We start from the raw sequence: 23,872 nt of genomic DNA on the forward strand, positions 1-23,872 counted from the left end.
TCTTGCTCGTATCACTCGGCCTTGAAGAAAAAAAAACATTAATACAAAACAACATCAAGCTTGCTTTTCCCTTCTTGCAGAGCAACTGTGTTCCATCTCCAACTTGTAATCAGAACGCAGCCGTGAATGTATTCATCAAGAATGTGTTATTGTATGCCTTGGAATAGTCACTGAAATGTCAAGGAGAAATGTCTGGTTTATTGCAACCTGGATTTTATTTTTTTAGTTTTAGCCATTTCTCTCAGTTATAATAATATTGTATGCACCAAACTAGGGTAGGCTGATTTAAAACCAGGAAGTCAGTCTGTAAACCATGATCGATCTTTAGAGTGGAAAGTTTAGAGGGGTCTATATATTTTAAAGATTGTTATAAAATTGTGTTGCCTGGTGTTACACTGGAACATATTTTTTAGTATTTGCCATTGTTCTTGGGTGACAGGATCGGACTAAGGAAGCCCGGTTAGCTAAAGAACTTCGTCAGATCAAACCCAGCGAAGAGCTCAGCAAAGCGGAGGGCATCGCCAACATGCTGAGCCAGGCCATCACCACCCAGCACCTGCTCTACGCCAGCCTGGGCTCTGCTGAGTACATGGAGTTTGTCCTTAAAAATCCCTTTAATGTACCTCAGACCGTCACCGTTCACTGTGATGACCCTGAGCTCAGGTAAGACTGCAGCGCAAACAGCGAGGTGGTGTCAGTCTGGCACACCGCCCTTAACTGTTTGATAAGTGTGATTGTATTTTCCACTGCCAAAGATGCAATCTGAGAAAAGTATTAATGTGTTTGTTAGTCATGCGTTTCAACTTTTAAATTGGGTGGATTTTACAAGTTTATACTGTAGGTGTGTCCCCAGTCTGACACACCAACTGAGAGCTGAGCGCAGTGGTTTCTGTACTGTATGTGTTCTCCATTGTCAGACCGTAACAAACCATGCCTGAACCGTGAAACTGTGTTCACACGCTCTGAATGTGTTTCCAAAGGTGATGGTGTAGCTCTGGAGATAGTTCTTAGAACCTATTTTCATCCTGCTTCAGGAAACAATGCTGTGTCCTCACACTTGACCCTCCCCAAGTGACAGCTTAGCTCTTCCCCTGTTCCTCAACAATGTTCAATGTTCAATCGATGCAGAGAATGCTGGTCTTTTGTAAATACAAACAGTAGATGGCAGTAAAACAACATTGCACTGGATATGATCTATCGTTAACACAAGAGGAAGAAGTTTTTTCGGCCCATTTGCATTCAGACACTGACAGATTCCTCGTACAGGCCAGAGGGCAGCTCAAATACATTATAATATCGTAATTATTATTAAAGTCAGTTGTCATCTTGTGTTTGTATATTAAAGGTCCAGTGTGTAGGATTTAGTGGCATTTAGCAATGTAGTTGCAGATTGCAATTCACTCTTTCCTTCCAAGCACAATGGAGAAACTACGATGGTCGCACTACTGTAGAGACATGGCGAGGGATATATACACCAATCAGCCATAACATTATGACCGACTGGGCACACTGGTGGTCATAATGTTATGCAGCCCCATACCAACAAACTATGATAGGTAAATACTAAGATAAAACTTGAAGGGTTCTTGCAGTGCAGCAGATACAATAAACAATATCAGAATATAAGGATACTGTAAAGGAAAGGCTCCAGGCGGAGACATTTCAAGGAAGGAATTGTGAATCTCAAGATGAAGTTAAGTCATGAAGAGGTTTGCTTGTGTGACTGTGTGTTTTATTCAGGTTGTGGGAGTCTGATTCACAGCTTGCTCACTGTTTTGATATGATGCATGTAAGTGTAGGTGTAGGTGTGTACTAATGTGTGTGTTTGCATGTGTGCCTGTTTTAGGGTTTGAAATTGGTTTTATTTACTGTTTTGACACATCTTGTTTGTACGTGGTGGGTGCATTATTTAGTCTTTGAATTTTCTAAATTGAGACAGCATGTTTTGTGTGTGTGTGCGCGCGCGCTTGCCTTACACTTTTAAATTTTGTTCACACTTTTGAGATGTGTGTATTTTTCTTTATGAATAAACATGGTAAATTATTAGTTGCTCAGTGCAAATAACAGCCGCATTTCCAAACATATTTTGCTTGTGTGTGTCTGCATGAATAAGGAAGATAAAGTGTAATAATAGTGTAATTATAATACTGCAAGCATATAAACAAAGAAGATTCGAGCTCCTTCAGCAGCACAATCGGTTGTCCTTGACACAGATGCAAGTATAATGCTGGTGAGATGCTAAATACCCCCTTTAATCCACACATAGCAGCCATTATGACTGACGTTTCCTGGATCACCCGTTCTTGGTATCCATGTTGTGTTTGCTTCCTTGAGTTAGCGTCATTGTTAATCCCCCCACACTGAATCTTTTGTTACGGATTCTGCTCATGCTTGAGCTTTGGATTAACATATATCACGTTGATCAACAAAGGCTGGAGTGCGCCATGGATGAATCATTATGGCATTAGCCCGGCCACCGAGCCTACCAGGTCTAATTGAGAGTCATCAATCCCAGCATCTGTCCTCTCGTCGGCTTAGCGCCCTGTTAGTTTATATATTTATTTTCCTGATGAGGCAGCGTGACACTTTACACCAAACCGTCTGCCACCTCCACCAAGAGCCAGAAATGTGTAAATTAGCAAGGAAGCTTCTGCATTTGATGTGCTTCCACCATAGCACGTTGGATTTCAAGTTAAATTCAGGTCAGTCAGTCAAACTGAGCCAGTTCACTAAGCACAGCACTGCCCACAAAGGATTTTATGACATTGTGGTATTTTAGCGTAGATCTGCAGTACTGTTATGTGTATTGTTGTCATATAGGCCTATGTGAATGAGATCTCTATAGAAGAGATGAGCAGGTTATGGAAGAAAAAATAAACTAAATCATTTTGAGTTGTATAACTGCTTTCTGGGTTTATATCAACTTTTACCAGGAAGTTCAGGATTTCTCAGGATTAAGTTGTAATGTTAGAGCAATCGTCTGCATTCGATCCTCCACCTGAATAGTTTCTTTTCACTCATTCACACCAAAAGTATAAGCTGCCATTTTAGGATGACAAGCAGTAGTCAGAACCGGCTGCAGCTTAAAGATTGATACAGTTATATAACCGTAATAATGCATTTCATGGTCGGATTGTAGTGTTTTGTTTCAGTACAAACAGTGGTCTGTGGTACGCCAACGCACAGGTGCCCACAAATACAAAAAACACACTTGTTGTGTTGCCTCAGAAATGTTTTTGGGGAAAAGTAAGTTGATTTTGCTGAGAATTTCCAAGAAATCCATGGATCATCTGAATTCCTGGTATTCAGCCAGTATTCAACCCTGCTGTGCTTGTTTAATGAGGCAACATGAAATATATTCTTACACAAACTTGCCAAGGCTATGAAAGACTAGGGAATTTGTACACAAACAATCTGGCCCCTTTACCTCAGTTATCCTGGACTGCATGATCCATAGCTTGGGTTGAGGCTACTCTGCTGTTACTTCCTTGTCAATATTTCAACCAATATTTGACAAGGAGCTTTCTTGAGAACACAAGCAAGGCCTTGGGTTAGTTCTTTGTTCTACAGAAACAAACTGAAAGAAGTCTGACCCTCAACCTGAAACCCAGAGTCCGGCTTTGAAGCTAAGCTAGCTTTAGCTTTGATGTCTGCAGTGGTTTCGAGACTAGCGGCTCCACTTGACATGGAGGACGCTACCTGTTGCCATCCATTTTGCATGGCTACCTTTTACACTTGGCCTCAAAGAGGTTAGTCTGAGCCATGACTGCTGGCTAGCTGAGAGATAGCGGACTATACAGCTCCTCTGCTGCTGTGTTCTCTCTCAGCGTTTCTCCCTCTCTTTGTCTCTCTTCTTCTCTGTGCTTTCTCAGCTCTGCTTTCATTCAGTTCTCTCTCTTGATGTTCTTTTAATCATCTTTATTCTTTTTTCACTTTCTGTTTCTATCTGTATTTATCTCCGTCTGTTTGTCCTCTTCACCTCCTACCTTGTTCTATTTTCTTTCTTTAAAAATGAATCAACCCATGCTGTTTTTTATGGAGGCTCAGGTGAAACGCGCTCACACATTGACACTTTGTTGTCATGATAAGCCACAGGCAAAATGTTTTATTCCACGTGCACAGGTGGGAATCTCTGGGACTGTTGCATTTCGCCCTAATGTTAGTGAGGTGGGGCCCTGCAAAATTTATAAAGTCTCGCTCTCCTATTGAGAGAAATTCCCTTCTCCATGCCCATGGGTTGGAACCTTTGATGTTTAAAGCAGCACTTCCCTTTATGCATTTGTGCGTGAAATGTTTGCAATCGAAGGAAGGGGAAAGAGTGTAGACGAGACCTCCCTCTGTTGGAATGTGTTATCTGTTCCTGTTGCTTTCTCCCTAGAAATCCATTAGTTGGGGATGGGAGGGGGCTTTCTCTGACCTTTATACACTTGTATGAACGCTACCATCAGTAATTAAAAAGAAAGCATTGTGTTTTGTGTGTTGACTGCTCGACCGTGGAATTAGCTCACTTCAATTGATGGCCGTATAGTCAACTTAAGATCGCCAGAAACACTTTGTAAGAGTGGGAAATCAGTGCTGTTTGTCTGTATTAAAGGGAACTATATTCTGGTATTTTAGATGCTTTTGTGGATCCCTTGGAGAGATGAATGTTTACCATGGCCACATATAAAAGATAAAGGATATTCCATCCCTCTCAAACACAGCCAATATTTTAAAGCAGCTATATCAATATTTTTATTTTAACAATGAATCAAATAACAATGTGAAGAAGTAACAGAAGAATTGGATTATGGGAAGTATCCAGTGATCTTAGAGCTTGACCAATACTGACCATTTACTGAAAAGTCAGGATATCTCAGCCTCTGTTGCATCAGTTTCAACCATGCTTCTTTTTTTTGGCAATACTAAATCTCTGCCATACCGCTTTAATTTGATTTACTTAATACCTTTTACTTTTTTTCTTTTTTATTCCATCCAAAACTTGTCAACATATCTCAACAACTACAGGGCACCTTTCTTTTTTCAGTATTCTGTGTATATTCATGCTCAGAGCTCAGAGGGTGAATCGAAAATTCATAACGTTTTTCATGACCTCCTGACACGAAATGAAATTTAATGAGCATATTCATGCTCTCAATAGGATGAGTCATTTCCATTTTGGACACTTAATGGTGATGGTTTGTTCTGCTCTTATCATACTGCAGGATGTAATGTACAGTGTAGTGTTCCTGATCGTGTAACAAGTCCAGCTCTAATCCTGGATGGATGGATCTCTTAAAGATATACAAGGACCTGCTTTCATCTCACTCATGTCCTTTAATCCTTCCATCCAGTGTCATCACTAACACGGAGGAGTGGGGTTACTTCAAAGCACTAACCAAAACTCCGACCCTGCTGGAGGAGAACATGTTCCACTTGGAGGAAGGTGCCCCAGGTCCCAGGGTTTACCTCCGGCCCAAGGAGAGCATCCATATCCCCCTGAAATACCAGAGCTTCCTCTGTGACCACACCATGGCCCTCCAGGTACAGTGAAGACCAGAGGTTGACGCTGATGGAACGGTTAGGACTAGTTAACACAGTAAACCATCTAACTGATCTATTCCAAGGGCAAGTCATATGCATGTAATGGCAACTGAAGCTTGACAATTAGTTATTTGCCAGAAGGACAGCTCAAAATATATGTCATTTATGTAGGTTGTGTTCTTATCTCTTGTAGATGACTGGGGGTGTTCTTTTCTTATTCTATTCTCTTATTTGCTTGCCTGATGCGCAGATTTAATATTTTCTTTGCGGCCATTTGCTGTTTTTTTGGTAGATAATCAATTGTGATAACTATTCTGTTTCTAATCAAATCCTCACAGGGACCAAGCTTCCTACCTACAGGCAAAGGTTCTCAGGTGGCCAAGAAGAATCTGTCCAATATTGTTGCTGCCAAGACTATCAAGGTACAGAGTGTGCTACATTTTCTGTATATTGGACCATCTTTATCTCCTTCTGTCGTCTTCTGCTCCTCGTTTTCCTCGGTTGTTTGTCTCCAGGCTGGAATTACAGTAAGCTATGGATTTGAGATGCACTGTGGATGTACAGAATGTTTTTCTGCCATGATAAGAGCTTTAACATAGTACATTTTAAACCGTTTTAGCATCTTAGGGCATATGAATTGATTGTTAGATTCAGATGAGTAGAGAAAGATAAAGCTACCTAAACTCAGTATATAGTATGAAGCTTTCAATCTGGAGTTTAGTTGGGTTAAACCTATGGTACATCCCTAAGTCGAACAACATCTAGTGTACACACGCACTGCCAGACAACTCTCTGCGGAGTGGCAGTGCACCGCCTCCTCCCGCCTCTCTTCTCCCACTCAGTCACTGCTCAGACACAAAGAACGCTTTGAAGTGTCAACTATTTAAAAAGTTACGCTAGCCAGACAAGATTGTCAAGCAAAATTATATGCTGGAAATCACTTTTATCTTACTGAACATTATTTATCTTCTCCGACTGGCAAATGTCAGACTGGAGAGTTAAACGATCTCCGATTGAAGGACAACTTAACACGTCTGGCTAATCTACTTTAAATGAACCATGCATATGTATTATATCCGAAGTTATTTTCCCATTTCATGCACTTACTCAATTGTTTATAATATGTTAGAAGTTTAGATAAGGGAGAAACAATGTGAATGTGCTGGTTCGGATGTACTTCAGATAAGACAACACACTCCATATCTGTATGTGACATAATGTGCTCTGCAGTCCCTGTGTGCTACAGCTGTCACCAAAATTAACTTCTGTTCCCCATGAATCCATTCAAATTGAAATTTTGTCCCTCTCTCTACAGACGTGAGCTTACATTATTGGCACATTTATGCTGCTAAAAAAAAAGATATCCATCACTGTGCGCTAACCTGCAGTACCTCGCAATAATCCTGTTGTTCGTGTAGAGTACAGTACCCTGAAGCACTCCCATTGCACAGGATGATGAAATATTTGCCAGTCTGCCAAGCGCGCGTGTGTGTCTGCCCACAGTATGTGTGTATTCGTGTGTCAGTGTCAGCACTGCTGCTCTGAGCAGAAATCCTGTCAAGAGGTCAAAGAGGTCAGGTCTGGATCAAATCTGTGTCCCGCTACAACTGACAAGCCCCAACAGCAGAGCTGTCAGGATGCCAGCTTTGGCACCGCTGTCAGTCAGCACACATCACCAGAGCCAGATATGGGCCACTCCTGCAGGTCAGCATGGGCTTACAAATCTGACCCATCCACAATTTGGACTGCCCCTTTTTGGCAGGGATCAACTTCTGCCAAATTGACTTCAGAGTATAGTCCATTACCAATGACTAGATATTTAAATCTGTCACGCATTCGTACATTACTCACGACTCCCAACATTACTCCCATATGTGGAAAGAGATGACTGTTAATCTGCTGCTCCAACAGCCTTTTGCTCCTCTGGGAAGGCTTTCCAACTGATTTTGGACCCAGGCAGCAGGGATTTGCTCCCATTCAGCCACAAGTACATTAGTGAGGTCGAGCACTGATGTGGGCGATAAGGCCTAGTTCACAGTTGGTGTTGGATGGGGTGACGACAGGGCGCTGTGCGGGCCAGTCAAGTTCTTCCACAACAGACCCAGAAAAAACATTTTTCGTATATAAACCATAATATGTTTTTAGATGGCTTTGTGTGTGTTTTTACAATGTTGGATTGTAAAAGTATGAATATTTGTGACTAGTTCCTCCAAAAAATCCTACAAATAACCACAAATTGAAAGAAAGCCATGATAGCTTTCTTTGTAAGAGATTTATGTTACTGAAATAAACACCTGGTTTGTCTGCACCACTAATTTGTCACCCAAGCAGCAGTGAAAACAGTATTTTACAATGTAATCGGATTATTTTGATGAAGAACATGCAACTAAAGGCAAGACAACAACAAGACGGCAAGTGTAAAGCTTTTACTGCACCTGAGAATGTGAAGTTGATGGTAAGAGCACAGAGAGTAGTACTTCTTTATAAGTTTCTACGAGTGTTTCTAGAGTTTTTCCTGGAGTAGGTAGTGAGGTATAAAAAACTATAAAGGTTTTCCTGATGGTGGCAGCAGAGGAAAGGCCTTAAGGTTATCCCAATGTGTGAACTCAATCTGCCAGTTAGACTCGGAAAAATTTGGAACATATTTTTGCCCAACACTGACATGATAGGAAAGGTTGTGGAATTGAGTGTGCTCAGTTCATTTCATTGCAATCTGGCCCAAGTGGAAATTCTGGCCTGATTTTGGCACAACGGGAAAGGACAGGGAGTCAGCTAAAACATACGGACTCATCCACTGGAGAAATTAATATTCATTTCATGTGAATCAGTCCATGAAATTTCTAGATAACCTTGTCTAGTGTTGGATAAAGGCAAATTGTCTACTCTGAGCTCCAAGTCCGGGCACAGTCAGGTAATAGGACAGCTACCTGCATGAGCTAATTAGCTAATGGCAACTACAGTTAGCAGTACTTAGCGGCTAAGTAGCTAACTCCTAACATCAAGTAACGCTGTCCATCAGAAGACTCCGTAAATAACAGAAAGTTGAGGGAGGGCAGCCAGGAGACATCAGAGGGAAACCCAGAAAATATTTTCTCCATTCAATATGATGCAGTTCTGGGGTGCTTTGGTAGCTCACCTGGTAGAGTTCTTGCTGCAGGTTGGAGTCCGTCCTGTGGCCCTTTGCTGCACATCATCTCTCTCTCTTCCCCCTTTTTGTTTCTATCTGGAGCTGTCTTGTCAATAAAGGCAAACAAATATTTGAAAAAATAAAATAAAATATGATCCAGTTTCACCAAAATCAGTGCGCAAAGTTATCATCAGTTAGTCAGGCCCGGCCCACAGATACCCTCCACTCCAGCTTTTTTGATCATTTTTCCAACCTAATTGTTGTCTCATTTGAGGTTTGATAAATAGTACATTTATCAAATTCTGCGCTCCATATCGCTATTTTCCAAGCTAAATCACTGTAGCTTGTAATATGCCGTTAAGCACCGGCGAGAGGATGAGAGGCGGTGCTCACAAGCACTAGGTGCTGTCCATCGGCAGGTCTATAGTTGGCCAATCAGAAGAACGTGGGCTTATACGGAGAGGGCCTTGAAGAGAAAGGAACTAATACGAGGATGAACTGAGGGGCTGCATAAAGGGCCAGTATAAGAATATTGTTTTTTTGTACTAACTGTTAATCATGCAAAGCTACTTTACATCCCAGATTAAAAATATAGAGCTAGAAATTAGCATAATGGGTCCCCTTTAAGGTGCAGGGCAAGGTGGTACGTGAGAAGGTTAGCAATTCCAATATGTTTACATATGCTGCCGTACATGTATATACCAGCTATCATATGCAACCATACTGTATTTAATTAGTGGATATGTATGAACACATTTGTGTTGATTTGCACAGATCCTGAGGGCTATTTTAATGCAGCAAACTTCAAAGCACATTCAGCAGGTCTGTGGGGGTTTCAGTAGTCAGATTTAAGCCAACTTTTATATTCTAGTGTACAGCATTCTCCATCATCGTCATGCTCTCTGGTGAATTTTTTAATAAAACTTCTCAAAGGTTGCTTTTAAAAAAAAGCTGTATATGTTGTTTAGAGCCGAAACGCCTCAGGAGGAAAACATAGCAATTCCAGTTCTGTATTTCACTAAATAGAGTTAAGAAATTAGAATGTAGGTATCCTCTAAATGTCTAATGACACAGGACCACACACACACACACACACACACACACACACAAAACACACACACACACACACACATAGAAAACAGGAATACAGATGAGCTAATGAATACATATAAATATACATGACCTGTCTAACCCTGCCTTGAAGAAAAATTCTCAATTATTACAACCTTGGTCTTACTTTCATTATTATGGCTCTCAATTCCCTCTATTATGTAAAAATTAATGAATTGTGCTCACCAAGTCTGTTGCTGAGTACTGGAAACATGGCAAAATCACTAATGAGAAGTCTGATGGAGCACGAGCACTCAGTGGTTTTAAACAAACTCCCATAGACGCATTTATTTGGTAGAGGAAATGACATTGGGAAGCTTGTCCACCGTAAACGTCCATTACGATTTACAGAATGACTACTTGAAGCAGTTGTGCTCACTGTTTTCCTGTGCAATGAGTTGAAGATTTCACCTATAAATGAAGTGGTTTGGATCAGTGGTTCAAAACCTAACCCTAACCTGACCTCCTGAGGGGTCCAAAGATAAATCTATCTTTCTATATTGGGTTCTTCCCCCTGTTCAGGCCTTTAAAATGTATTTAAATCAAATAGTCTGAGAAAGAAAAAACACTAATTTGTTGAATTTATGAGTGGGGCCTTAACTTATTACAAGGGGTAACAAGCTAAAAGTTGGAAACTAATGGTTGGCTGGTTTTGGCCTGTCAGATTTTGTTGTTACTTTGTTGATTCAAATTAAATTAAAACTGCAATTGTCCTTTAAGGATTTTATAATCCAGCTATGACTGGTATATTAAAGTCAAAAGTCAAAGCCAGCTTTAATGTCAATTTCTTCACATGCACCAGACATACAAAGGAATCGAGAGGACTTTTCTCACTCTCCCACGGTGTGCACAGGCACAACAGATAAGACAAGACATTTCCTAATACTAAAAGTAAACATTCAGTTACACAACAGCATTTACTAATGCTAAAATGATAGACAATAAAATATAAAATATACAATACAGGAAATATAGGTTCGATTGGAGGAGTTTTACTGTCCATGATGACATAATTGCTGTTTCATTGCAGTGGATTATCAGATATCATGCAGGGGAGTGGCATGCTGCTAACTTTTCACCTTCACTCCACAGGTTACATTCAGAGCAGAAGACGGCAAACCGGTGGCCATCTGCCAGGTGAACGTGGAGCCAACACCTCACGTTGTCGACCAGACTTTCAGGCTTTACCACCCCGAGCTCTGTTTCCTCAAGAAAGCCATACGCCTGCCACCCTGGCATGACCCAGCAGGTAGCGCAGGTTACCACAGTATCAGCCATTACTCCCTGTCCCACAGCTTCCACTCTTCCTCCACTGACCTTGTCTAGATAGGAAGATTTATTGCATCTGATTGATTTGCATTTTTAGTATTGGTTTATTACATTTTCAGTTGGTACACTGACGTACCCTCCCGGGGGAGCATGTACATATATGTGCTTGTATACAAAAACTTATATTACACATGGCGATGAATAATGTATTCTACCTTCGTTTTATTGTGTTTTTACACATCAACAAAAATAATCTTACAATATAAAACACAACACAGAAATAACAAAAAAGAGACTTTCTCTATTTCCAGAGCAGGAAATGAATAGCAAGAAAAAAATGGAATGGAGAAAATGGAGAAAATAGCACAGCATGTACAGCACACATGCATGTTTATGTACATGCAAGCATGTATAAAATCACATTAGACTAAGCTGGACATTTAAAACTGATTTAATTCATAAAAACTGCTTAAAAACGCCGTCTAGCTCCAATCTTTACTGCCTGTATATGAACCATTTTTCTCTTTCTTGTCACTGGGCTCACCAGTTGCAGACTCAGATGCCAGGACTCACATTTCTGTCCGCTGCAGTGACCCTAACATCATCTGCCAAACAAGGATGCTGGTGAGAATATGGCATTATTTTCTTACATTTTCTAATAACCCACACTAATATTAGCAGGGGATTAATTACTGAACTCATAGCTTCAATACTATTTCCTGTTCAGAGAGGGAAATCACTTTATTGTAGCTTTCCTGTCATGAATTTCAAGCTGCTTAATACATAAAAGGCTTGCTCTTATACCATACCATATATCTTTAAAGTACTAATGTGGGGTCTCTATTATTTCTGCTTCTTTTTTTCCCCCCTTTACCTCTCTGTTTTACCATCGTTCCACCTTCCACTCTGTTTCTCTCTAGGTGCCAGGGGAGCCTCAGGATGTGTACTTGAAAGTGCCAGGGAGTCCCAGTCCACACATAAAAATGTTCTTTGTGATGGTTTTTACGTATGTATTATTCACTGAACAGGCATACTGTACACAGTAAACACAAACACACACACACTTACACTCTCTCACACACAATCTTAGCCTGAAGAAGCTTTCTATTTTAGACTAATTAAATTGTTCACGCAGGCTTGAATTAATTAACTAATCAGATGGAGGTTTGGTGGTCTGACTGCCTGAAGCTACAGAACCCATCCTGAAGTCTTTCAAATCTTCATCAGGATTAGAGCAATATTATGTGTAATATGCAGGACCAATGTCTGATAGGCCGGGTATGATGAAGTTTTGACGGGTTACATGGTTGTCCCATTTATTTAAAGTTACCCTGTGGAGTTTTCTGATAAACAAACACATTTATGTTTACATTCAGTGTATCTCAGCAAAGCACATTATACAAATGTATCCTTGAGGCCTGACTAATGTGTTTAATGTATTCTCTTCCTTGTAAATTTGCAAGTCCAAATTTATAGATGGTGTTACTGCCACTATCTGACAGTTAGTCAGCATAAGTGTGGATTGCATCACTTGCACACTGGTGCTCATACACTAGTGTGTCCTAAAAGGGAGTATACGAAGTACTACAAATTAAGGTACCCAATCAAAAAAACCCTGTTCCTTAGTCGTACAAGTGGTCAGATCACCTTCACTTTGTTTCTAATGAGAGATTTTGTACAGGACACATAAACAAGCACACAGTGCGCACAGTAGACTCAATATGGCAGCTTCATTATATGCCTAGACACCATCGTCCAGTCCTTCTATGCTGAAATAATAAAGCTGCTCCTAAGCTTTTCTGTGTCAGTTAATGTGTGGTAAGTAGATTAAACAAAATGCTATAATTATAAAGTTGAAGTTATCCTGTCTGTGCCTTGTTTCAAGAAAATGTTTTAGGAAATTATTTAGAAATTGCAGGACCCATACAATAAAGCATTACAGGAATACTTAATGCAATCCAGTATATAAAATTGTAAAAACAATATGTAAATGCTGAATATCATCTGATTACATCCCTAAACACTGTAAATCCAACACAAATGATATTGTGTCTGCCTTCAAAAACCCATATCACTTGAATTCTATTCGAAATATCCCCAAATGCTCCTTGAGTGCTGTTGTCACAGAGCAGGGTTGAGTAGGTGACTACATCGCTCTCCCACTCACAGCTCTCAGAGTCAGCTAGGGCCACTGAGACTGAATTCCCTTCTTCTCAGCAGTGAGAGGAGGAGGAGGAGGATGCTGATGATGCTGCTGCTTATTAAAATGCTAGCACAGCCGTAGATCAGCCCTCCTCATCTCCACACTCATGCTGCTCCCGCTGCGTCTCCAGGGAGCCTCAGCTAAATTGTTCCTGATGATGTTTTTTTCTGCAGTGATAAGTGGATGGCGGCGCCCTCCCAGATCTGGCAGCTTTATGTGCATTTCCTGGAGCGGGTGGATGTCAGCTGTGTGACTGGCCAGCGGAACTGTCAATCACTGGTGCTGAGGGGGAAGCAGGCTGTGCGCAAGGTCAAATGTTTCTCATCACACCCCCAGGAGATTGAGGTACACATCTTCATGAGTAGCTTAACACTGAACCCACTGTTTTTGAGTCAGTTAATTATTAACATTAACTTTATTATACTGTCAATTGACTGTCGTCCCAAAAGGAATTAGTGATGTTGCATCATACTGAAGTACGTTGGCTGCCAATTTTTACACCCGGGCTTTGACTACAGATGGAAACTTGCCTTTTGGTTAATTCTGGCATATTTACAGCAATGCTTATTAATATTCTCTGTCCCTAAGAAGTAAATAAATAAACTGAAAGTAGAAAGCAGAACGGCAACTCGCCTTCATTCCAATCTGGGCACCGCCCCCCTATGGAGACATATATCAAAATAAAAACAAACTCTCAGCAGTGTGGAAAGCAAAAGGTCTTCACAGTTTGTGGTAACTGAGACCCAACCTGGTACCAGAGTCGTGCCAAGTCCAAATTGTCAGACAGGGTCTTGTTCTATTGCTGTGGGTCTTAAGTTTGAGTACCAATATGGCTACTACCCAATTGGATCCTAGCAGAACCTCTACCTTAATGTTGTATGCGTCAAAATCAATGCAGTAAAACAAAATATCGTTTTTTGAGGCACATGGAGAGTGTTAAGCCAAGAGAAACTGACTTTTGGACACCAGCTGCTCATGAATTGGTGGAGCATGATACTGCTTGCTTTTTCTGTATTTGTTTTCGACTGCATTTGGGTCCTGTTCTAATTATTTTTAGGTCTATTTGAATTGAGTCTGACGCAGTTCCCTTTGGATCAGGTCTTTTCAATTAAAAACTAATTTCAGTACGTTCAGGTAGTTTTCCATGGCACTGTTTTTGATTTGGGACCTATGAAGACCATGAAGAGTATGAGAAACCCATCTAGAATTCATGACTTACATAATAACTTGAAGTTGTAATTTCTAAAAGATATCAAGAGTGTGTGACGTACATTTTCCCGTGTTTAATTTAAATGAGGTGTGCTCTGTCTTCACTTTTGCCTTTTCTTTGTTAAAGATGTAGTTTTATTTAATTGGGACAAAACACAGCCGACTCAAATGTGAAGCAATGTACGGAAAAGAGAAAAAGTGGAATCCAAACAGCTCAAATCATACCTCGAATCTTTCAAATCTAATGAGACGTTGAGAGCTTTGTTCTTGATATATTTCTTTCTGTACTAGCAATCTTCAAACTGCATTTTCAAAAACGATTTAATGCAAATTGTTATCTTAGCAGCAGGGAACAATGGAATGGCAACAGTCTCTTTTGTAATAACCCCAGGTTAAGATTCAAGTTATTATCAAGAATGTACAAATGCAGATACAGAATAATGGGTCTGTTCATGTAATTTTATTTTATGAGGTCACCCCATTGCTTCCTGCAATCATGTCATGTTGGGACACAATTTGACACAATCTGAAAAATTAGCAATGCTTGTAGGCTTTCTGAACTTGTAAAAATATGTTCCAGGAGTGTCAGATTGCCCTCTATTTCAAAATAGATTGTTTCTTATTCAAAGGGCATTTCTTATTACTCACTCAGATTTTTAAAAAAAAAAAAAAAAAGAACTAGTGATGGACTTTCACAGCCACCATGGTTGCATACAGTATGACCCAAACGTATTCTCACTGAAGAAACAGGGTACTGGCTGAAAATGTGACAGATGTTTTTTTTAAAGATTTCACCGTATGCATCAGCGGGTGCTTTGATCTGACTCTCGGCAGGTTAGCTCGCTGTGGAATGCATCGGAGGAGTCTTATAAAACAGGATAAAGCTCCCCGCCAGAGAATAGCTTTGCTTTTCTCAACAGATTGAAAGGGAGCTGCACAGTAAATCTCATTCTCACATCCTTCTGTCTCTCTGTCACTTTTCTGCCTGTACTTTCTCTCATTTCATTGTCTGCCACCCCTCTCTTTACCTTTTTCAGCGACTCTCATTCGCCCTTCTCTCACCCACTCTCTCCTGTAATCTGTACACCTCCTTTATTTTCTTCTGACTCTGTTAACCACCTTTTCCCATTAATTCTGTTTCTTTCTATAACATCTTTTTTACCTCTTCTTATATAATGTCGCTCTTTTCTTTCACTCTTTCTGTCACTTGGTCAGTGTCTTTGTTTCTGTTCAGTAATTGTTCTCTTTCTTATTCTCACAACCCACCCAATCAACATCTCCACACCTTACTGCTAAAACCTAATCACCCCCCCCGTAATACTGTCTCTGTAGGTAGACCCAGAGGGTGTGTTCCTTTTGCCTCCCGCAGCGGTGCAGGAGCTCCAGCTGAAGGTGCAACCGTGGCGAGCAGGCAGTCGCTTCTTGTATGTGAACGCGGTGGATGTGGAGCACCGGCGGCTGGTCACCGCCTGGCTGCTCTGTCTGAACGTCCACCGACCTGTGCTGTCCAAGGTATGAGGAGTGGGTTTTTTTGCAGCTTTACAATTCAAAATAGTATTATGTGTTTTTATCATGTCTTCAGTTTAACTCTCATGTGATAATTGCTAACATGATTTTAGTTTCAGTTCTTAGTGCGGCTCAAATTTTGCACTTGAAGAAGAGCGATATGATGGACAGCTCCCTTAAAGGTCTATCTAACTCAAAGCCGATGGTGACTCAGGGTCACAGTCAGTGCTTATTGAACCACTCTGGTGATTTCTAGGGTCAGCTGGACATAACCATCCTCTTTATGGCAAGTGTCAAAAAAAGGCTATGGACAGCTGATCCCAGGCCAGCACTCAAGGCCAATCCCCTCTATAACTGCTGTCCGCCTTTCTAAACCAAGTGACTATCGAAGCTTAAGTTCACATTACAGCTAAGGGTCTAATCTTTTGATTTTATTTTTTATTTTTTTTATCTCAAACCTGTTTTACAAAAGGTGGTCTTGGGGCCCTCAACCAATATGAAAATTGTACACTCACAGTATGTTGATGTAAACATGTAGAACATTGGAACTGTACGTGTGACCAACCCTTTATGGCACGAGCTGTTAGGGCTATGTAACGGCAAATCTTCCCATACAATATTTATCACGATACAGGGGTTACGATTCAATATATTGTTATATATATGTATTAGTGTAAGTAAGGTGATTTATTGTTTAAAATCTTACTTAAGGAAAACTGGAAAAATCTTTTGCATGTAAACTGGTTAATAAAAATACGTGTGTTTTTGAGAGTCAAAACAGTATTAAAAAACATAATATTGCAATATTCTGTGTGTGTGTGTGTGTGTGTGTGTGTGTGTGTGTGTGTGTGTGTGTGTGTGTGTGTGTGTGTGTGCGCACAGGCGTTCGAAGTGTGTGTCCCGGTTGGTAGTGGGCGTGGCAGCTCCAGGAAAATCACCTTCACCAACCCCTACACCAGCAGACGCAAATTTCTGCTCCGCTCTGACCATCCGGACCTGCTTCAGTTCAAAGAAGATAAATTCCAGGTGAGATGAGAGAGGAAGTCATGCGGCCATTAAGTCAATAGTTTGATTAACACCAAAGGGAACCTCCATTCTTGACCAAAGCCTTTTAAAGAAAATGAAGCCAAGCATCAGTATGGGTAGTTTCAAAGGATTTATGGTGCCTTGTGTTTTTATCAGCCTGTAAATAATAAGCATTAGCTGATAATGGAAATGGAAAGCGCTGCTGGCCAATAGGAGAAATCCTTTTCTGATCAGCTTTTTAAAATCCTATCTAAAATTAAATTAAAATAATAACAAATACTGTGACATTTTTGCTGAACCTAAAGGTCAATTAAAGACATAAAATACTGCAGAGGAAACACATTATTATTGATTGCTACTGTTAACTACTACTTCCAATTCTTTTTCCCCCCAACATCATCTTTATTGATTTTAACAACAACACATACATACAGTACACACGGATACACACACACCAGTATATGTACACATCTCTACACAGACACAACACTTCTGATGTTATGATCAGCTGCAAACAGACCTAGTATGAAAAGCTCTGGCTTTAGAGGTATTTGTATGGATATGTCCTGGATGCACTCTCCCACTGGTTTACTCTATCCATTCTGATTCAACTTGGAAATTGAGGAAACTTTTGGCATTTTCCCATCATCTACCCCTAATAGCTCATACCAGTGGTAATAATGTCAGAGAGTTTCTTCCACTGACAAAATGTAATGTGTCTGCAGAAACCTCAGAGGAGATGTTAGCAAATAACTGTAAATTAACAAAAACATGATATAGTATATATTATGGTTTTCATCATTTCAGTTTATTATGAGTGCCTGCTGTAGCTACAGTAACAGCTAACTACAGCAAATAAACAATATTTACTGACAACTGACATGAAATTTATATTAAAGGATGTGTTTCATTTGTTACAAAAGAGAAAGATACTAAATAAAGATGAGAAAACCCAATGTAAAACAGTAATAAAAATGGGGAAAGTACAGCTAAGATCTGTTACCACATCAATGATAAATGAGCCAGAAATGTGAAACACAAAAAATGTTGCTAAAGAACCACACATGAGATGAACGACAGAAAAGCGTGTCTGAAATGCCTCCTGTGTAGACAATGCCTGTGCTGTAGGTCTTGGCTCTGGTGGACATTGAGACTGCGATAGAGTTATGATAGAGCTGTAGTGCAGCCAGAATGCAATTCAGTCTCATCCAGTGCACATGAGGAGTGAGGAGGAGACATTTCAACAATGTCACACACTGACATTTTAGCCTGGTATCAGCTTCAAAATCAGTTTTTGGTTCACTCTCAACTAAATGCATAAATTTGCTATGCTGCAACAGCACTGACTATGTACAGTATCACACCCATGCACTGCACACTGTGAAACTTGAACTGAAAAAGTTTTGACCGACATGCCGATTGTGACAAATAAGACCTTTTGTGTAGGAAAGTAACTTTTAGTGTTACAGATAACAGATATGACGGGATGTTTTTGACTTTCCTGTCATCTTGACAGGTGAGTAAAAGACATCAATGATTTCTGGCCTCTCGAGTTGACAGTTCATTCCTCAGTGGTTAGACAAGTGAATGATTTCCTTGTTTGCCTACAGAACGAAACAGAGTCATTACTGCCGTTGTTTTATTGTTATGTTGTCAGCCCCAGTGTCTCTAATGACTGATTCGCTCACACACAGACATGAAGCAGCGGAGCGGCTGCCGTCATTGCCTTTCATTTGCCGAGGTGTGATAAAATGGCAAAAACAAATGGAAAACCAGCATTTTAAATTAACAGATAAATGAATGAGATGCAATGAGAGTCTGTTTCCACATAAACTATTTAAGGTCTCGCTGCTGCTGTCCAGAAGACACTGCATCAATTAGACAGAAGGAGGTGGGGAGAGTGAAAAACAGTACGGTGTTTTTTTCCATCTTGTCAGTGAGGCTCCAGGTGTCTTATAAAGAATTTACTGTGCCCGTAGCATTAAGCAAATGTGGAGACACTTTTCTCTTTTTTGACGTAACTACCTGGCCATGATAAAACCAGCTGTCAGGAGGGAAAGCAAAGCAGAGATCAATACTGCTGTGCTTTTGGGGAAGATTACAGCATAAATCCCCAAAATTGGCCTATATATTTGTTCCTGGCTATTACAGAAAATACTAGAAGACAGTTCCGGTCTGATTGAAATACTGGGAAAAGAAAGAAAAAAGACCAAATAAAGACCTTTTGCACACTATGAGCCCTGACAGGGAAAGCATTAAACATAAAGCATTTTGTGCCGCTAATATAAAAGAATCATCAGAATTGCACTCTGGATGGAGAGACGGTAATTTGGACAAAAAAAGAAGAGTGTAATTTCAAGAGGTTAGAAGAATACAAGCCATTTGGGGTTTCCTCATGCAATAATGTTCTGGTTCAAGACCACCCTCACTATAGTAGGCAGCGGAACAAACAGCGCATAAGCACTCTAGCACTTCGGTGCTATACGCTGGTAGTCCCAGCAGCAGTGGTGGCTGGCTGGCTGCCCCACTTAAAGTTGGTAGATTTTTAAAATGTCTTTGATTTTTTCCACAAATGAGAGTAATGATAAATCTATTGGACCATTGCTTTAGAGTGTGAACAAGTTTCAAAGTCAATGAAACAGATACTGTGTGAACAATGGTTCATGAGTGGAGTGAAAGGAGGACACGACTGACCAGACACTAGAAAAGGACAGTTGACCACGGATAAAACAGGAAGGAACAACTTGTAATTTAAATTAGATGTGAATTTTCCTGTTTAAAAAACACCCCAAAGATTTCTATTATGATTTCTTTATTTTAAGTGGACCTTTATTTTGCAGATGTTTACAGGGCCGCAGGTAGGAACATTGTTCTCTAGCTAGCATTTTAAAATCTGTGTTAAAGCCAATATTGTTCTTTTTGTGGCATTCTCATCAGCTCTGAAGGACAAACCTTTCTTTAAAGGGACATTGTGTAGGAATTTCTCCCATCTAGCAGTGAAATTGTATTTTGCATTCAAACGAATAGTGCTCTCAATTCCCTCGTGTTTTCAAATGCGTATTGCACCTACGGTAGCTGTTATGTACCAAGAAGCCTACCTGTCGAGGAGAAAGCAGGCAACTTCAGCGTCCCTTTGAAAGTCTTTCTCCTTCATTAGCTCTTTCCACCTGGGAAAAGCTACCCCGATGTTTACCCTCGTTTTTTGAATTCGCCGGTCACGTTGCCTTTTTAATTCCCTTTTTCGTTTTTTTGGCGTCGAGGATTCCTTCTCCTGTGGCTCGGCATAAGTGTGATCCTCCATTATTAACTAAAGTGCAGTGCAGACTTTCAAATGTGCCGGGGCAGTGACAAGCGCCTCTCACTGATCTCCCTCTCCGTTATAGCTGGTTTCAGTCACGTGACGCTGGCTCTGAACGAAAATGCAGTGTGGATTAGCTAGACAGGTAGGCTAGTGCTTTATGTCCCTCTCGGCGATTATAGTTTTTCAAAATGGCGGAACGACATGGAAGCCTCCATGGACTTGCCCACCCAATGTACATACAGATAAAAAATTATTCGCTTACGAGGATAAGTCAGATCATTGACAGAGGTAATTTTATACCAATGAGGACACATTTATGAATGAATTGAATGAATTTTAGCTAATAAAATACTTAAAACACTACACAATGTCCCTTTAAATCGGATTCTTACTCAGACTACATGGGCACTGTTATTTCTTTAAAAGCTGATTTCCTGTTTGGCGGATCGAGCCGGATCTTTAAAAAGCACTCAGATATTTGAAACCACTGTAAGTAGAGCATCTTATGGGCAAAACTGTGGAACCTATATACTGTCAAGGTGTTAAGATAACTTGGTCATATGTGAGTGTAATTTAGTGTAGGGATTACACTAAGATCCTTCTTTCCCTTTGATTTAATCATTTATACATTTTCCTTTCCTACCTCAGCTACACAAAAAATGCTGAAAAAACCCTTATAAGGAAGGAAGCAGCTGTTTGATCAAATTAAAGAACTGATACCTAAACATTTTAATTGATACAGTTAAGTTACTAATTGTTTGCTACTCAAGACTGGTGACGTTACATCGCAGTTAACAATAACTCATTCAATATCACAGGAGGGACACATTTTACTGTAGATAGATAGAAACACTTGAACAGATAAAAATGATTATAAACTGAATAGTTTCAAAATCAAAATCAAGTGTTAAAATTCTCAAACATTCCCACTATGAATGATAATAAATGATTACATGCAAAGAAGATATGTGGACGTGGTTGCAGCCATTTAATGTTAACAGCTGAAGAGAAAGAAAGAATCACCGACTCACCCTCACGAAGCATCCAGATAAATATGAAGTATTGTTTGTTGTGTTCAGATCGGCGGGGGAGAGACTTACACCATCGGACTACGATTCGCCCCTAGCCAGAGTCCCGGCTCAGTGGAGATACTGGTCTACGTGAACAACCTGGAGGAGAAGACGGAGGAGACGTTCTGTGTGAAGGTCAACTACTCGAACTGAACTGATGGTGGTTGTACAAACTGCCTCCTGGAAATGTTGATCTGGTTATCTGCATTTTAAATATGTTTTCTGAGTGTGAAATTAACTAAAATGAGTACAAATGAGCTATATTTTTTTGTACTTAGTGTGTGTAATTTTGTAGTAGATCATATTTAAGACAGAAATAAAGTTTTATCACATATATTGGTGGGGCGGGTTCAGTCTTTTGTACTAATAAATGAATGGTCAACATACTGAGTTCAAAACAAACACGCAAAGCTTCTTTCTCTAAAAATCTTTAACACTTAGTGTACTAAACTATATATCAAAGCAAAGCAAAAACTAAACTTTTAAGTACTTAAATGCTTAAAGGCGAGAATTAGGGTGCAAGTAGAAAAAAAAAAAGCAACATCAAGACAAAATCCCAATGATCTGTCCCCTCCTGAAATGTCCGGCAAATGTCTGACAGCTATGCAGAGGTAGGCCGAGGGTGAAGGCAATAACATTTTATCGACTTTAATTACCCAGCAAACCCACTTGAATGCCACTTGATGGTTGTGTTTTAATCTCAGACAAGCCAGGGGTCCGCTCTCTGTGTCCCCTCGCCTCCCAAACAACTTATCCTCATCACCGGCATTATTAGAAACAGTGCCGTAATGAGGTATGACTTTCCAGCGAGGCACACATCTCTTCAGATCGCCCTCATTAACACCAGCACCCTTTTAAAGCCCTCCATCCTTTCCTTCCTCCCCACTCTGCTGTGTGTCTCGCTGTCTGAGTAAGAGAGAGCAAGTGAGAGAAAAGGCCTTGCACATTGTGTTATGTAACACAGAGTTACACAACCCCCCCCCCACACACACACACACACACACTCCATCCCTTCCTTCCTCCCTTTCTCTCTCATTAGAATGCAGGCTGCAAAATAAGCCTCAGCATAGCAGCAAAGGCTAATAAAAAGAAGATAGCAACCAAGCCGGGTGCATTTCATCTGTACCTTCCCTAACATCTTGTCTGAAGCACAAGCGTCATTGTCTTCTCTATGTTAAATATGTTAACAGCATAAAGAAATACATATTAAAGCTCTGTTCAATAATTTGTTCCCTGTAGCCTCTGGCATCCTGGTTCTTGAGCTAAGAGATGCTCTAAGCAACCTTAAACATTTGGCTTAAAGCAGAGGTGGGACCAAGTCATTGTTTCACATATCACAAGTTGAACTTTATGTTTAAGTCATATTCACATTCACCAAACATAATGCCATTTTAACAACAGAACGACACAAAATTATGTCTAGTATATGTTTTCCAAGCGGGGCTCAGTAATTAACTTTAGTTCATCATGTTTCTCCCCTGAAACTTGATTAGATGCTGTTGGATTGGTTCAAACCAAGTGGATCTGGGAAATAAAGTCAGTTTCCTGGGAATGAATCAGTGTTAACTTAAATTATTTAAAATTAATTGATTCGAGGCACACTTTTTAAATAACATGCTCTTTAATCAAAATGCCCAAAGTGAAGTCACTGGTGTTAAAGTAACATTTTTGACTGGAGTGGCTCTTCGCCATTTCTCTGATGCTATTTTTCATGGAGGTAGCTAGATAGCTACCTAGCTATGTAGCAGGATAACGTCTCCTTTCTTAATTTGATTGTTTCTCCAACCCGTACATTGTTGATTGAATCAGGGAACATATCTGAGATGTGGGCAGTGATTCAGAGATCTGGAACCAGGCTAAATCCCTAGATAAGCTTCAAATGGACTTTAATTTGGATTTTTGCACAGAACGAGGACTGTGGATTCCCTTATTTCTTACTTTGGTCATGCAATGAAAGTATCACTCCACAGCCAGGAGAAAAGATTACAGTGACTGTGACTCTTTCAACATACATACGCACAGCATGTAAATGTTGTATCAAGATAGACTTTAGATAACTGAACCTCTCCTTCAAATGGCAGCACAAGTGACTGATGTTTTCTTTCACAGTCCTCACAGCTTGTTCCCTGTGTCCCTGTTGGGGTGGAGATGGTGAACAGCCGTCATGTTTCTCTGCTTTACTACCTGTGTGTGGAGAACATGTCGCGCTGCCATCCATCCCCGATTTGGGCGAAATAATCCTCAGCGTCCCTGGTAGGGATGGGATGCTGTTTTCTGTTGCAGCCCTACTTTGTGATTCACTGTAGGCTGATGTGGCAGGTGTGCTTTGTGTAAAAAATGTTACCCATTGCAGTTTTAATACCCACATCCCACTCAGAGCGGCAGCTGCATGCTTGTTCTCTGAGCGGGGGGCAGACCAGCGCTGACACCTTATTAGCGGTGCCAGTCCAGTTGTTGGCGGTTCCTCCTGAAGGAGCACAGACACCCGCCACAACAGCTCACACTGTCTGCTCACCTTGTTAGTGTGG

General features: G+C 40.5%; 1 protein-coding gene across 1 annotated transcript in view; it reads left to right on the top strand.

Moving 5' to 3' along the window:
* The window catches only part of nphp4 (nephronophthisis 4), a 156,701-nt gene extending 135,023 nt beyond the window's left edge, over positions 1 to 21,678 (top strand). The window contains exons 21-30 of the mRNA XM_051424893.1: positions 440 to 663; positions 5,334 to 5,523; positions 5,862 to 5,945; positions 10,853 to 11,009; positions 11,577 to 11,653; positions 11,950 to 12,035; positions 13,406 to 13,577; positions 15,774 to 15,953; positions 16,830 to 16,973; positions 21,354 to 21,678. Coding sequence (XP_051280853.1) covers positions 440 to 663; positions 5,334 to 5,523; positions 5,862 to 5,945; positions 10,853 to 11,009; positions 11,577 to 11,653; positions 11,950 to 12,035; positions 13,406 to 13,577; positions 15,774 to 15,953; positions 16,830 to 16,973; positions 21,354 to 21,497 — 1,458 coding nt within the window. The 3' untranslated portion in view covers positions 21,498 to 21,678. The remainder of the gene's footprint in view (positions 1 to 439; positions 664 to 5,333; positions 5,524 to 5,861; positions 5,946 to 10,852; positions 11,010 to 11,576; positions 11,654 to 11,949; positions 12,036 to 13,405; positions 13,578 to 15,773; positions 15,954 to 16,829; positions 16,974 to 21,353) is intronic.
* Positions 21,679 to 23,872: the final 2,194 nt, after the last annotated feature.

This window comes from Dicentrarchus labrax, unplaced genomic scaffold (assembly GCF_905237075.1).
Source record: "Dicentrarchus labrax unplaced genomic scaffold, dlabrax2021, whole genome shotgun sequence".
Taxonomy (NCBI): Eukaryota; Metazoa; Chordata; class Actinopteri; family Moronidae; genus Dicentrarchus; species Dicentrarchus labrax.